We start from the raw sequence: 16,156 nt of genomic DNA, 5'->3' as shown, positions 1-16,156 counted from the left end.
TCAAATTCCCAGGACTTCCTCTTTTATTTTTTTAGCTTTGGAATATTTCCTGATTCTTTTCCTCCCGTCCCCAACTTTTACCTTGGCATTTTCTTTTCTTCTTTGCTACTGTCTCTACCTTGTTCATATTTGATTCCACTCCCCTGTGTTTCTTCTCAGCCCTGGGCCCTGTGCTGGAAGGAAACACTGGTTGGTTGCTTTCCAGTGCACGTAGAGGCTCAGACTGCTCCAGTCTTTTTTGACCTGACTGCAGGCTCCTTGAATTCATCTGCTGTTAGAGGAGGCAAATCCCTTCCACTTTCAGCTGCTGTTCTCGAATAGGCGCCCTGAGCTTTCCGGTGAATACCTGTGGCTTGTTTTATTTTGCTATCCTCGAGTCTGTCACACAAGTCATTGTTTCCCTCTATGCCTTCTTACACAGACGTGGATACAGTGTAGTCTTATGGCTACTTGTGGTTTGTTCTCATCCACTTATATTTGGGGTTCATGGAATATCCTGTTATACCCAATTTTATTGTAAATGTTCTCCATGACTTTTGGGTTCTTTTTCTGCCTAGTTGCTCTGTCTGCTTTTATATGGAGACTCAGGGAAATTCGGACACTTAAGTCACTACCACTGTAAAATTGTATAGGATGATTATGCCATAATTTATTCAACCACTCCATCGTGGATGATGATTCAGATATGTACTTGGAGACTGTTATGACCAACACTCTTGTGCGTTTATCTTTATATACTGGTGCTTTTATTTTCTGTATTATAGAGTGCCAAAAGTGGGATTCTTGTGCCAAAAGGGATGTTTTATGTTGTAGATGTTCATCGACTTACTTTCTATGGCAATGGTGGCAGTTCACTCCAAACAGCTCATTTCTCAGCATGGACACTAGAACTGGGTATTAGCACTTTTTGCAACTCTTCTAGGTCAGAAATGATATTGTGCTTTTTCAGTTTGTCTTTATCAGCCTGCTAGTGTATTTAAGCATTTTTTCTTATATTTATCGGTCTTTGTATTTTTTCCCTCTAATTTGCTACTTCATAAGATTTGCCTTACGTTCTTTTAGGCTGTTTTTCTTTTCTTACTTATTGGTAAATATACTTTAGGCAACTGGAACATTCACCTGTTTTCTTGATACATGTAAATATCCTCTGATCAGTTGCATTTTAACTTTATGATATCTTTTGTCACAGAATTTAGTTTTCAGTTAGAACAGATGTCAATTGTTTATGTTTTCTAGAATTCTTATTTTGTTAAAAGTTCTATCAGTCTTACCACAATATCAGACATATATTTTATAAATTTTAATTTTTGTCATTTTGTGTTATTGTATACATTTGAGAACTATTTGGTTTTATTATATGGGAAGGAGTAGTTTAATGTTCTTTCTACTATGTCATGGGCAATTTGCTTGAATTCTCCAGACCTCACTTACCTCATCTGAAAAATGGGTATAATGATACCTATCTCCAGTGAATGCTTTAAGGATAAAAATAAAACATTTAAAATGCATATTATATTTCTAGGCACATCCACTATACATACACTATACATAAATAGTGGATGTTATTCTGTGAGATAGTGTAGTGGGAAGAATGAAACAAATTATACTAATTCTCCAAGACTAAATTTCATAAATTAAAAAATGATCTTTTTTATAGTTGATATGAAATTCATGAGAGAATATGAAAAGCTTCTAGTATATATCAGGTAAGCAATACATGATGACCGTTCCATTGTTATCATTTTCACGATTACTATTATTATTAGCAATATTGTTGCCATCAATACCCCAATACCAGCAGGCTTTGAAGAAACTTATCAGTTAGGAGTCAGGATACTTGGGTTTCTAGGTTCTGTTACCGACTATATTTATAGATACTTATTTCTTCTGAGTTTTTATTTCTTGGTATATATACAACGAAGGGATGGCCTAGGTCACAAATCACAGTTGAATTGCTACGATTACGGCTGAACATAATAACTGTGTACTCACTTCTTTTTTTAAAGTTTATTTTATTTTGAGAGATAGAGCGTGAGCAGGGGAGGGGCAGAGGGAGAGGGAGTGAGAGAGAATCCCAAGCAGGCTCTGTGCTGTCAGTGCGGAGCCTGATGTAGGGCTCAAACCCAGGAAATGGTGAGATCGTGGCCTGAGGTGAAAGCAAGAGTCAGACGCTCCACCAACTGAGCCACCCAGGCGCCCCTGTCTACTCACTTTTAAAACATGATGTAAAAATCCAACATATTGCCAGACAAAAGATGTCTGCAGGCTTCTGGTTTACCTTTCCAGATGAAGATATTTGAGAATTGGACTTGAAGTGAATGAGGACATAAATTGAGCCAATTTGGAAATGACCTAGTTATTATACTAAATATTTTTTTTTCACATGTGACTTTTAAAAATTCTTTCTTCTCAAGCTTTACTTTAGAAAGCCCCATCTTATTAGATGGATATATAATTAAAAAAACATAGAAAGGGACTAAGTATAAAAAAAGGTCAGTTTTTCTTTATCATGCAAGCCCTATCTGTTTTTAGGGATATTTTACTTCTATCAGGTATGAATGGCAGAAACAAACGGCTTAATTATTCTAGACCAATATCTTCTCTTACAACATTTTAGTTTGATCTTTCCAGGAGCCTTTGATGACTAAAATAGCAGGTTTTAAAAGGGAATAGGATAGCATGCATTTAAATTCTATACTATTAGAGCTGGTACTAAAGATCTATAAGAGAGAACATCCCAACATCATAAAAGCTAACCACTTTTTGAAAAGTCTAGAATCTTTATGGTAGTATTGCTTGGAAGAAGAAACTATTCTCCTTTGAATAATGACAGTGTTGGGACTGCAATAGAAAGTTTGAAATTATCCTTAAAGATATTGTGTTACTTGAAAATTGAATACAGAACTGGAAAAATGATGTAGCCTTAGGAATCCATTTAGGATGGCTATTCTTTCTGTATTTTACTCAAGGCTGAATGATTATACCACCGAATTGCAGAGCTTGACCCGCCGTAGCATCGGGGCCCACATGCGTTTCTTCAGTGATTTGTTGATATTTTACTAGGTTGTCACTAGGAAGGGATATTGTCTCAGGAAGGTCCGATCTGTGGCACAGGGACCCAAGTCAGGCAGCTGCACAGACGCAATGTCCTGATGGGGCAAAGTAGCATGTTTCTCCTGTCTTGAACATTGAAAATTTAAACATTTAAAGTTATGAAAGCAGTGAATGGGTATAGGCAGTTTTCGACAATTTTTAAAATATTTATTTATTTATTTATTTATTAAAAAAAAATTTTTTAACGTTTATTTATTTTTGAGACAGAGAGAGACAGAGCACGAACGGGGGAGGGGCAGAGAGAGAGGGAGACACAGAATCGGAAGCAGGCTCCAGGCTCTGAGCCATCAGCCCAGAGCCCGACGCGGGGCTCGAACTCACGGAGTGCGAGATCGTGACCTGAGCCGAAGTCGGACACTTAACCGACTGAGCCACCCAGGCGCCCCAAAAACATTTATTTATTTTTGAGAGAAAGAGACAAAGCACGGGTGTGGGAGGGGCAGAGAGAGAGGGAGACACAGATCTGAAGCAGGCTCCAGGCTCTGAGCTGACATTAGAGAGCCTGACATGGGACTTGAACCCACAAACTGCAAGATCATGACCTGAGCCGCAGTCGGCCACTCAACCAACTAAACCACCCAGGCACCCCCAAAATTTTTTAAAAAAATCCATCGATGTATTCTACATGTATGACAGCTGGATTTATAGACTATTTTATATTTCTGGAAGGCTATGTGACCATGAGGCTGTCCAGAATAAAGATAAGCTTAAAGAAATTTAAAATATTATATTGCTTAGTGTGAAAAAAGTAAAGACAGACAAGTCAAAATTTCACCAAATGAGGCACCAACTAATTTCCCTGAGCGTTGGGATGAGTGTCATTGGACAGCATTAACTAACACACATTGGCATGCATGCTCTTGGAGCCTTCTCTAAAGTAAGCAAATGTACAGTAGGCAGATATTGGAGTCCCCAAGGCTAGCTTTCCCTGTTCCCACTCTGCCCTGCTCTCAGAACCTTGCTATGATCCCTGCAGATCAAAGTTCTGATCATATCTCTTGCTGCTTAAAAGCTGAAGTTTTAATTAATTTTTAATCAATTCCATTCCTAATAAATGAAGTCCAGTCCTCTGGAGCTGGCATGCAAGGCCATGCGTTAAAAAAATATCTCCAGGGCAAAATTCAGGACAGACTTCCCATTGCTGCCTCTACAAGTATTCTGAGCTCCACCAAAACTAGAACACTCACTATTCCTTGAATTAGGGAAGCATTTTTCAAAGTCCAGATCAAATACTACTTTATTAGAATCCCTTGGAATATTTGTTAAAATGCATATTCCTAGACTGCATGCCTGGAGGCTCTCTCTTTAGAATCTTTGTTCTTAGCACCTTTTTCTCCTTAGCTTCAGGATCTTGTTGACAATTTTGTGACCACAAAGTCTCATTTGACATCTGGTTTCTTCCGCCTCTTACAGAGTGTTTTATAAAATAACATTCTGGAAATATAAAGCAGCTAGCAGAGGGACCCAGTGAAGGAGCCTCTTACACTTGCCCTATCTCCCTCAGAGTATTTTGTAGTGTTCAAGTAAATAATAACTGTGATAACACTTTTATCTTCTTTGTATGTTCTCTTACAAGCTCTTGGCGGGAATGGATTTTGTACTGTTAATCACTGAATAACTTGTATAATCTGGTCCAGTGTCCTGCTCAATAAATATTAGCTGAATTGATAGCATGGCAGTTATTTTTGTGATAGAAATTTAACTTCAGAGGTCCTAGGCATCATTTACAAAACATCCTTCTTTTTGTGCTCCCACAGGAAGGCGTCCCTAGCGGCAACTTCTGCTCCCCTGGTGGCTCCGAAAGCTGCAGGGTCCGGTCTTCAAAGAGCCCCAGGTTCTCTCTGCCCCCTGATCTTAGGTAGCCCAGTCCTATCCCACTCTCTGAAACTTTGATGGGAGGGCCTGGGTATTTTGGATCTAGCATTAAGATGCCTGAGTCTTCATCCCTAGTCCTGATACCAGTTCTTAGAAGTGACTTTTGTCTCATTACCAAGATACAGTATTCACCTGGAACCCTGTTGAGATAAGTAGACTGTATCTCATTTCCTGTCCTCAGGCTGCTGTCTATCAAGACTTGCTCAACGCTTGTACTTTTGTGATTAGACGCTGCCTTGGTTTTGCCAGTGATGTCTATGCTGTCCTTCTGTCCTTCAAGAGTCTTTTCAACCTTATCCATCAACTCCTTATGGGCACATTTGCTGGTACTGACTGCTGATGAATTTCCGAGGACTCGCTCCAATGTCCTTTATCTCTCTGCAGAGGACCCCTTCTCTGCTGGTAGACTGCTGATACCAGGTGCTTGCCTTAGGTGAATACGTGTAGCATTTAGATTAGGCCTCCCACCTGACCCCTCAGTGGTTTACTCTGCGAGTGGCCATCTCCTCGCTTCATGCCCTCTGTTTCCACTAATCCTTTTGTAGTTCATGGCCCATGGCCCGTGGCCACAGTGCTCACCTGGCTGATGGTGCTCATGGCTCGCATGTAGCTCTCGTTCCTAGAGCGGAACTTTGGTGATGTGAGCAGGCCGGCAGGGTCAAGGCTGTCCAGGCTTCGATTGATGGAGACTTCACTTACTGCCCTCAGGTAACTGTGACTCCGGATCTGGAGTTTGGGGGAGTGTTCATTGGAAATCCTAAAAGAGAAAAAAGGAAAGGGCACGTTTAGTAGAAATGTAAGTAGTAATAAGACACGGTCGTTCTATCATTGATGTACCACCCTAAATACTGGGATGAACAATACAGATGGCTTGCTATGATTACTAAACTCTCCCATGGTGTCCCAGAAGGAAAAACTTTTTACCAGAAATCATTAAGGTTTCGTAACATCTAATGATGTGAGCAATTAAAATTCTCTTCAGCCTATGAAATAATTTCCCCATCTGCATCCCAGGGCGGGGAGGGGGGGGGGGAGATAATAGTTCTGACTTCCCTGCCCCAGAATCCTGTCCTGGTAGGCTGTAGGCCTTTTCTTCTTTTTAAAATTCTTTTTAAAGTTTATTTATTTACTTTGAGAGAGAGAGAGAGAGAGAGAGAGCGAGCAGGGGAGGGGCAGAGAGAGAGAAGCCCAAGCAGTCTCTGCACAGAGACTGATGCAGGGCTCAGTGTTGCCACTGTGAGATCATGAGCTGAACTGAAATCAAAGGAAGGATGCTTAGCTGATTGAGCCACCCAGGCACCCCTGTAAGCTTTTTCTTTTACCCATTTCCTTTCTGTGCCCATATTTTTGTTTTTGGACTTTCTAGTAACAGTAAGTGGGTATACATCTATTTCAGTATCTCTACCAATCTTTCTGTCATCTGCTTGTCTATCTAATCTTTGTCTCATTTAGTTGAGATTGAACTTAGTGAACAAAAGTTAAATTTTAGCCGTTAACAATGTGTACATCTTTAAATCTTGATATGTAAAGAAAGTCTTTACACACTGTACTCTTTGTATTTTTTTCACGATGCATTTTAAAATTATAAAAGTACAAGATGCTCATTGCCAAGCTATACAGGAGTATATAAAACAGAAGGTGGGTCTTCCTCTCCACCCCTGTTTCTGCTTCAGAATTCTACACCCTTAAAAGAACTACCCATAGCAGTCTGGTGTATATCCTTCCTGCTTTTCTATTCATATACAAACAATTCATTTTTAGTAATTTTTAAAGCTTGCTTTCACATGGAGTTCAGGGTGATTTTTCTTTCATTATTAAATTTCTTTTATTTTTGCTGAAACATTGCTTGCAGTTTAAAATTAAAGTTGATAAGAAAGATGTATGCCCAATGCCATTGCTGTTATTTATCATCATCCCGGAGATTATAACCAATGAAATTAGAAGATAAAAAGATATAAGGAATATAAATGTGGTGAACTGAGAGATAAGCTTTGATTATTCATGGATTGTATAATTAATTATCTGGAAGATAAAAAAAAATCAACTGGCAAATTATTAGAACGCATTCTGTCCACAGATGGTAAAGATATTCTCCACATTCCAAATGTCCTCTTGGCAATGTATAAGATTGCACTCATTCTTGAAGTTTGTATTAATTTTGTATTAATTTAATGTAATTACTTAAATATAATAGTCAAAAAAGATGGACTCAGTAATACTAAAACCTGGGAGCAGCTACTTTTTGCAATTGCATTGAAAAGGGGACCAAGTTAAAATAGATCTAGAATAGGGGCGCCTGGGTGGCTCCGTCAGTTGAACATCCGACTTCGGCTCAGGTCATGATCTCGCCGTTCTTGAGTTCGGCCCCGCATCGGGTTGTGTGTTGACAGCTCTGAGCCTGGAGCCTGCTTCAGATTCTGTGTCTCCCTCTCTCTCTGCCCCTTCCCCGCTCATGCATGCTCTCTCTCTCTTTTTCAAAAATAAATAAACATTAAAAAAAATAGATCTAGAATTTAACATCAAAAGCAAACCTCCTACATTATTACTACAAAAGGGAAACTGTTCTAAAAATGGATGTTCTCGATGGATCCTACAAGTAGCTGTCAAACATGAACTATTTGCTCTGCCAGCTCAAGCAAATATTTGCCATGTGTTATGTGCTATTATGGTGATTCACAATGGGCCACTTTATAAATGCTCATGCCCCAAATCCCAACCAACCAACATACAAACTGAAGAATTCCTTTCCCCCTTAAGGTCTCTTCTAGGAAAAGAGAGACTTAGCTAGAAGCATTTATAACCAAAAGTTCACTTCCCCTTAGAACTTGAGAATTAGATGGTAAACGTGTTTCTTTGGCTCTTTTGCAACCCGACCCAGGGCATGGATATTGCCAACATAAATGACGGTGCTGTTCCAAATGGTTATCAGGGCAGCAATTCCGGGGGTGCGGGGGGGGTGACTTTCATAAATGGTGTATATTCACAAGACGAAGTGAAAGTCCAGTGTTTTGAAAAACGAGTGTCTGCTGGCTGAGATGGGGAAATGAGGCATCATTGCAACAATCATTCACCCAGGTCACTTGTCATGAAATAAGGCATAACTCCCAAATTTCAAAGTGAAAAATCATTCAGAAAGGATTGAAGAGTTCTACTTTGGTGAGTCATTTCTGATAAAACAGCACACACTTTCATCAGACGCTAACTGTAAGGAAATGAACTCTTTCCTCTTGTCCACTGAGTGGAGCCCACAGCTGTCAATATAAAGGGTAAAAGTATGTACATGTGCTGCTGATGCGGAAACACTCACTGGAGGAACACCGGAAAATAGTGCACTTATTCCTATATTTCACCTCAAGAGAAAGGTGGCTTGCTAAGAAGAAAGGGCATGTGCGTATTCAGAAATATTCGTTCTCGTGTTAGATGGATTATTTTTCAATGTTGGCCCATTCAAATGACGTCTGTCTTTTTCCACTTTCCTCCCTAAATGGCTCGTGCTAAGTTAACGTTTTGTGGCTTATCAGCACCGAGATGCGGGCCTGGCTGAGCCCCATCCATTATCATGTCCTTTAAGAGCACTCAAAGATAGGAGACCCTTTCCTGGCTGTGGGGCAGCTACATAAACAAGGTTGGCCCAGTGTGTCAGTAAGGTGGCTGAAGAGAAAGATGAAATAATACTCAGGCTGCAAGATTTTAAAACAGTGTCCCCAAGGTGAATATGATCAACTTTGGAATACAGTACTAAAAGTATAACTTCATCAGATGAATAAACCCTGGGGATGTGACGTGCAGCATAGTGACCATAGTTAAAAATAGTGTGCCGTGTACTTGAAATTGGCTAAGAGAGTAGATCTTTTTTTCATTTAATATTTTTGAGAGAGAGAGAGAGAGAGAGAGAGAGAGAGAAGGGCAGAGAGAGAGGGAGACACAGCACCTGAAGCAGGCTCCAGGCTCTGAGCTGTCAGCACAGAGCCCGATGTGGGGCTCGAACCCACGAGCCGTGAGATCATGATTTGAGATGTAGTCGGACGCTTAACCGACTGAGCCACCCAGGCGCCCAGAGTAGATTTTTTTTTAAAAAAAATTTAAATTGAGATATAAAGTGACATATTAGTTTCAGATGTAGAACCTAATGAATGATTGACTGTAAATATCGCTAAATGATCACCCTAATAAGTCTAGTTAACATTCATCACCACACAGTTAACAGAATTCTTTTCATGTGATGAGCACTTTTAAGATGTACTCTCAACGTTTATTTATTTTTGGGACAGAGAGAGACAGAGCATGAACGGGGGAGGGGCAGAGAGAGAGGGAGACACAGAATCGGAAACAGGCTCCAGGCTCTGAGCCATCAGCCCAGAGCCTGATGCGGGGCTCGAACTCACGGACCGCGAGATCGTGACCTGGCTGAAGTCGGACGCTTAACCGACTGCGCCACCCAGGCGCCCCATGTACTCTCAACACTTTCAAATACACAATACAGGATTGTTAACAAAAGTGTCCACGCTGTACATCACATCCGCAGGACTTCCTCGCTTCACAACTGGAAGTTTGTACCTTTCGACCCCCTTCACCCATTTCTCCTACCCCCAACACTCGCTTTTGGCAACCACTAATCTGTTCTTGGTATTTATAAGCTCATTTGTGTGCTTGTTTGTTTAGTCTGCACATAAGTGAGATCACAAGGTATTTGAGAGTAGATCTTAAGCGGTCTCACCTTCCGCTCCTGGCAACTACCATTCCACTTTACGTCTCTGAGTTTGGCCACCCTGGGCATCTCATACAAGTGAAATTGTATAGTATTTGCCTGGCTTGTTTGACTTAGCATCATGTCTTCAAGGTTCATCCCAGGCTGCCGCACGTGTCAGAACTTCCTTTAAGGCCGAAGAATAATCCACTGTGTGTTTATACTACATTTTTGTTTATCCATTCATCTATTGACAGACACTTGGGTTGCTTCGGCCTTTTGCTTTTGTGAATAAAGCTGCTGGGAACACAGGTGTACAAATGTCTGTTTGAGCCCCTGCTTCCAGTTTTTTTGAGGATATACCCAGAAGTAAAAATCTCTCTTTAACGAAGTAATTAATCTTTCCTATTTCATCGCTTGGCAATTAAACTCCCAACAAATTTGGGGACCAACATAATAGAACTTTTTTTTTTCTTCCTTGAAAGACATTTTATCGATCATTTAAGGTAAGTTTTAAGCATGGTAAGTGCTTATGGTAGTATTTCAGAGACTATGATTCCTGTGGTTGAAAAGAGACAAATGATACTTAGTCAGCGGAAAATATAGGAAAAATGTGAGTATCATTTCATTGCTCCAGTAATTGCAAAAACAGTAATGTAATTAAAACTTGATATAGCATGACGGAGAATAAATTGCATCGAAATAATGAAGGCATCCGAAAAAGTAATTCTGTAAGTAGTTAGAGATTGCAGAAAGACTGTTGGCAATCATGTCAGTTTACAAATCAGTGACAAAAGAAATAATGTCATCACTAGGAAAGCTGTGATGACAATTGAAACGTACTAGTTAGGTAAAAAGCCCATGATGATAATGCTTAGGAGGAGGTGGAAATAGTGACCTAGATGCTGCTTGGAGCTAAATACAGAGTGTTTCCTTCAATTTAAAAAGTGTCAGAGCAGAGCAGATGTACTTACATAGATACAAGTTGACACTGACAAATTGGAGGAGTTAAAACTTATGTGAAAGTATTTTGATAGATTTTTCAAAGTGTTTCATATTCTGATTTCACTTTAGGAAGAACAAAAAGCCACTAAAGACAGACTCTTAAATAATTCTTACAGTGTTGGTTTTCTTCTAACCTCCGTTGTCAAATGCTTCGTGTCTCTACTCACTACTGGCATGCCAAAAGGTCACGAAAAACACATCCCTTCCATGCAGTCTTCAGTTGTCTTGAACACAGCTGCTGTCTATCCCTGCTAAGCCTTCTCTTCTCCGGGTGACGTGCCCCCCTTTATCTCGTTCTCTTATGTCAAGGCTTCCAGGCTGTCCAGTACCTTGATGACCTGTCTTTGAAGTCAGTCCAATTTGTTATTTCCTCTTTGACAACAAAGTACCCAAAGCCAAACTTAAACTTCCAAATGTGGGCTGACAAGTACAGAATACAGAATGGCTATTGTCCTTTCTTCGAGAGAAGATCCTCCTGGGATATAGCTGAGGAAGCTCTAGATTGTTTGGGCCATAATCACGCTCTTAGCTTTTGGTAAGCTCTCTTTGGACACCTTTTAGATCTTTATAGCAAATGATGTTAAATCGTTTTAATTTTTGGCACTTTAGTTTCTATTAAATTGAAATCGAAGGCTAATCCTCTCATCCCCATGCAATATGCAATAAATAGATCAACTATTCTTGCCAGTTATGTATATGTGATAACAGAAGCAAACATAGCAATACCCCAAATCAGTGAGTCTTACAAGGTCCCATGTATTTAAGAGCTTCACCTACAATGTCTTATCTATCACACCAATATTATGGGTTATTATAGCAATTACGAAACACTGTTATTTTCTATCTTACAAATGAGGAAACTGAGGCTGATAAGTTTGTAAACTCAGAATCTAAAGCTAAGTCTGCCTGATTTCTATAGTCTTAACTATATCTCATACCTTTCCCATAATTATGCCATTTATTTCCTTACCCAATGACTTGTAAAGTTATTGACTGGGGTTTGGTGAGTCAGTGATCTTCTGAGTTGACTCAGTCCATCAATAATATAGTTTTTGCTGTAAAGCTGTTTCACATATGCCTCTATCATCCAGCCCGTGTTTCTCTGATTTTAACTTTTTCATGCAACATTTTGTGATCTACTGTTTTATTTATTATTATTATTATTATTATTATTTAATGTTTATTTTTGAGGGGGGGGGAGGGGCTGAGAGAGAGGGAGACAGAATCTGAAGCAGGCTCCAGGCTCTGAGCTGTTAGCACAGAGCCCTACGCAGGGCTTGAACCCATGAACCATGAGATCACGACCTGAGCTGAAGTCGGACGCTTACCTGACTGAGCCACCCAGGCGCCCCAAGTGATCTACTATTTTAAATACTATCCTAAATGCAATTACATTCCTCTCATGTGCCTGGCTCAACCATTTCAAAGAGGGAAATATAGGTAGTTCTATACGTGCCTTGTTAGTAAATCTATGGTAGTTCCCCATTTGCTAAATCATCACAAACCGTCTATGTAAAAATTCCTCCTGGAATTTTCATAAGGATTCACATTAGATTAACTATTTGCAATTTTTGGAATCTTGTCTTTCGAAAACTGAGATAACATTTACTTTTTTGCTAGTACTTTTCCCATGTTCCTAAAATATTACCAGGAGAGGTTCTACAATTATATCCAAGTTTTTTCAGATGGAAACAAAATCTTCATGGTTTTCCAAGGTTTCTTATTTGTGGCAGTTACCTGGTTGTGGTATACATAAAAACTATGGCCAACTACATAAGCCCAACCTAGAACCAAAAAGGTGACATACGACGGTGTTCAAAATAGCGATTCAACAATTCTACACATTATGCGATGCTCACCACAGTAAGTGTGGTTACCATCTGCCACCATACGATGTCATCACAATATTGATTACTAGCTTTTCTATGCTTTACTTCTCATCCCCATAACTTATTTATTTTGTAACTGGGGGCTTGTGCCTCTTAAGTGGCTTCACTTCTATTTTGCTCATCCCCTGGCCCCTGGCCCTTTGGCAACCAGCGGTTTGTTCTCTGTATTTGTGAGTCTAAGACAGAACACTGTTAAACAATGATGACTTGACTCCAGCCAAACACCAAAGAAAAAACTGTGGTACCACGTCTACCATTCCAGCAAGGGCCGAGTGGAATCTTAGACCCTCTACCCTCATGGGGTGGTAAGGAGGTATTGTAACGTTCTCACCAAGGTGGTATCAGAAAAGGGCAAGTAGGGAGCTGAGACTTTTATCCCCATGAGCAATCCCTTCCCATGTGGTACCGGTGGCGAGCACATGGGGAAACTGGCCTTCTATTCCCACACAGTAGTAATGAGGCATCCCTGCCCCCGCATGCAGAGGTAGTTTCAGAAGAGGCTAGTGGAGAGTCCGATCTTTCATTGTTGTCCAGCAGTAACAAAACTGACTCCAGTGTGGCATCAGTGGAGATCATGTGGGGAGTCCAGAACTCCCACCCATACCCAACAGTGATGAGGAGCACCCACCCATTTTAGGTGTCAATAGCATTTAAGTGGGGAACTTGGACTTGTATATCTAACTGGCAGCGATGAGGTGGTGCTCCCAATTGTCTTGCTGGAATGATATGTATAGAGTTAAAGTTTATTTATTTTGAGAGAGAAAGCATCAATTGAGGAGGGGCGGAAAGAGAGGGAGTGACAGAGAATCCCAAGCAGGCTCTGCACTGTCAGTGCAGAGCCCCATGTGGGGCTTGAACCCACGAACTGTGAGATCATGATCTGAGCCCAAGCTGGACGCTTAACCGACTGAGTCATCCAGGCGCCCCTGGAGTGGTATTTTAAAAACCACCTAAAACAGAAGGTTTAAATAACATCCATAGTCTACTAACAATACAAAAATGCCCAGGTTTCAACTCTCATACTAAGAGCCAGGAAGATCTAAAACTGAATGAAAAATGACAATTAATAGATGCCAATACTGAGATGGCAGAGTTGTTAAATTATCTGGGAAAAAAAAAAAACCCCAAACTTCAAAGCAGTTAGGATAACAAAGCTTTGAAGAGCAATCATTAACACACTTGAAACGAATTAAAAAAAAAAAAACAACACACGAGCTTCAGCCAATAACCTCAGCAAACAAAGAGAAGATATAAAGAAGAGCCAAGTAGAAATTTTAGAACTGAAAAATACAATAACCAAAATATAAAGCTTAGTAGAGGGGGTCAATGGCCAAGTTGAGAAGAAAGAGAAAGAAGCAGCCAACTGGATGATAGAACATTAGAAATCACCCAGTATGAAAAACAGAGAGAGAAAGAAAGAGAGAGAGAAAAAAAGTAGGGCTTCGTGGACCTGTGGGACTATAATAAAAGATGATCATTCAAAATTGGAGTCTGGGGGGGCGCCTGGGTGGCGCAGTCGGTTGAGCGTCCGACTTCAGCCAGGTCACCATCTCGCGGTCCGTGAGTTCGAGCCCCGCGTCGGGCTCTGGGCTGATGGCTCGGAGCCTGGAGCCTGTTTCTGATTCTGTGTCTCCCTCTCTCTCTGCCCCTCCCCCGTTCATGCTCTGTCTCTCTCTGTCCCAAAAATAAATAAACGTTGAAAAAAAATTTTTTTTTAAAAATTGGAGTCTGGGAAGGAGAGGAGAAAGAGGGTGGGACTGAAAAAAGCATTCAAAGAAATCATGGCTGAAAATGTCCTCAGTTTGTCAAGAGACATAAACCTATGGATTCAAGAAGGTGAGTGAATCTTAAACAGACTAAATCTGGAGAAATCCATGGCAAGGGACATTATAATTAAACATCTAAATACTTAAGACAAAGTAAAATCTGCAAAGTAGCCAGAATGTATTTATCTGTAGGGAAAAACCAATTTGAATGACACAAATTTCTCTTCAGAAACCATGGAGGTGAAAAAGAGGTGTTATTTTTTTTAAGGGCTGAAGGCAAAGAACTGCCAGCCTAGAATTCTATGTGCCGTGAAATTATTCTTCAGGAATAAAGGAGGGGGGGGGGAATAAAGAAATTTTTAGACCAAGGAAAACTAGAATTTGTTGCCAGCATATCTACCTGAAAGAATGCCTAAGGGCCATTCTTTCTTTATTTAAAAAAATTTTCCTAATGTTTATTTACTTTTGAGAGAGAGAGAGAGACAGAGAGAGACAGAGTGGGGGAAGGGCAGAGAGAGAGGGAGACACAGAATCTGAAGCAGGCTCCAGGCTCTGAGCTGTCAGCACAGAGCCTGACGCAGGGCTCGAACTCACGAACTATGAGATCATGATCTGAGCCAAAGTCAGAGGCTTAACCAACTGAGCCATCTAGGGTCCCCAGGGTTGTTCTTTAAACAGAAAGGAAATAATCAGTGAAGGAGACTTGAAGCATCAGGAAGGAAGAAAGGACATGGTAAACACAAACATTGGTAAATAGAATAGGCATTCTCTCTTCCCTTGAGTTTTCAAAATTATGTTTGATGGTTTAAGCCAAGATTATAACATTGTTTGGTAGGGTTCCAAATGTTTACAGAGATGGGGTGCCTGGGTGGCTCAGTCCCTGCTTGTGTTCTGTCTCTCTCTGTCTCTCATAAATGAATAAACATTAAAAAATTTTTTTAATTAAAAAATGTATAGAAAATATTTAAGGTAGTGATGTTATAAATAGGAGATAGTAAACAGGTACAAAGGGAAGTAGGTTTCTATAGTTTACTTAAACTGGTAAAATGATATCATTAAGTTGTGATAAGTTATAATTCCTAAAGCTACTACTAAAAAACTATACCAAAAAGACATACTCAAAAACACTACAGAAGTCTAAAAAATATTCGAGTTTCCATTTCTTATGGGAAATAGCGGAAAACAAATCAGAGAAACAAACAAAAAACCCCAGAACAAACAGAAAACAAAAAATCCAATGGAAGACTTAAACCTTAAGATAATAATTACATTAAATATATGGTCTAAATGCATTAGTTAAAAGACAGAGATTTGCAGACTGTATTAAAAAACATGACTCAACTATACTCTGTCTCTGAGAAACTCACTTCAAATATAATGATGTAAACAAGTTGAAAAGAAAAGGACAGAAAAAAATGTATCATGGAAACATCAATCAAAGGAAAATAGGAGTGGCTCTATTAATATCATATGAAGAAATTTTATTAGTAAAGTTTATTGGTAAAGAAAAAGACTAGAGACAGAGAGGGCCCTTACATAATTAAATAATTAAAGAACCAATCCAGTAAGAAGACACAGGAATCTTATGTATGTATACACCAAACGATAAAGCTGCAAAAAAATTCCATATTTTTGTGGATATAGACAAGATTATTCTAAAGTCTACATGGAAAGTCAAAGGAACTAGAATAACCAAATTAATTTTGAGGAATAAAACAGGATTCGCTCTACTCAATTTGTATCTATCTATTTTCACTCTACTCAACTGAAAGATTTTCTATGTAACTTCAGTAATCAAGATGGTGTGGCATTGGTGGGAG

The 16,156-nt window shown here is 39.7% G+C and overlaps 1 protein-coding gene across 12 annotated transcripts in view; it reads right to left on the bottom strand.

Moving 5' to 3' along the window:
- Window positions 1-16,156, bottom strand: part of DLGAP1 (DLG associated protein 1) — a 902,804-nt gene that overhangs the window by 194,924 nt on the left and 691,724 nt on the right. For all 12 annotated transcript variants that reach the window (XM_045459777.1, XM_045459780.1, XM_045459781.1 and 9 more), the window contains one exon: window positions 5,569-5,746. In XM_045459777.1, the coding sequence (XP_045315733.1) occupies window positions 5,569-5,746 (178 nt within the window). The remainder of the gene's footprint in view (window positions 1-5,568; window positions 5,747-16,156) is intronic.

This window comes from Leopardus geoffroyi, chromosome D3 (assembly GCF_018350155.1).
Source record: "Leopardus geoffroyi isolate Oge1 chromosome D3, O.geoffroyi_Oge1_pat1.0, whole genome shotgun sequence".
NCBI classification, from domain to species: Eukaryota; Metazoa; Chordata; class Mammalia; order Carnivora; family Felidae; genus Leopardus; species Leopardus geoffroyi.
The sequence above is the reverse complement of the archived record's forward strand: the minus strand, read 5'-3'. Positions and strand labels throughout refer to the sequence as shown.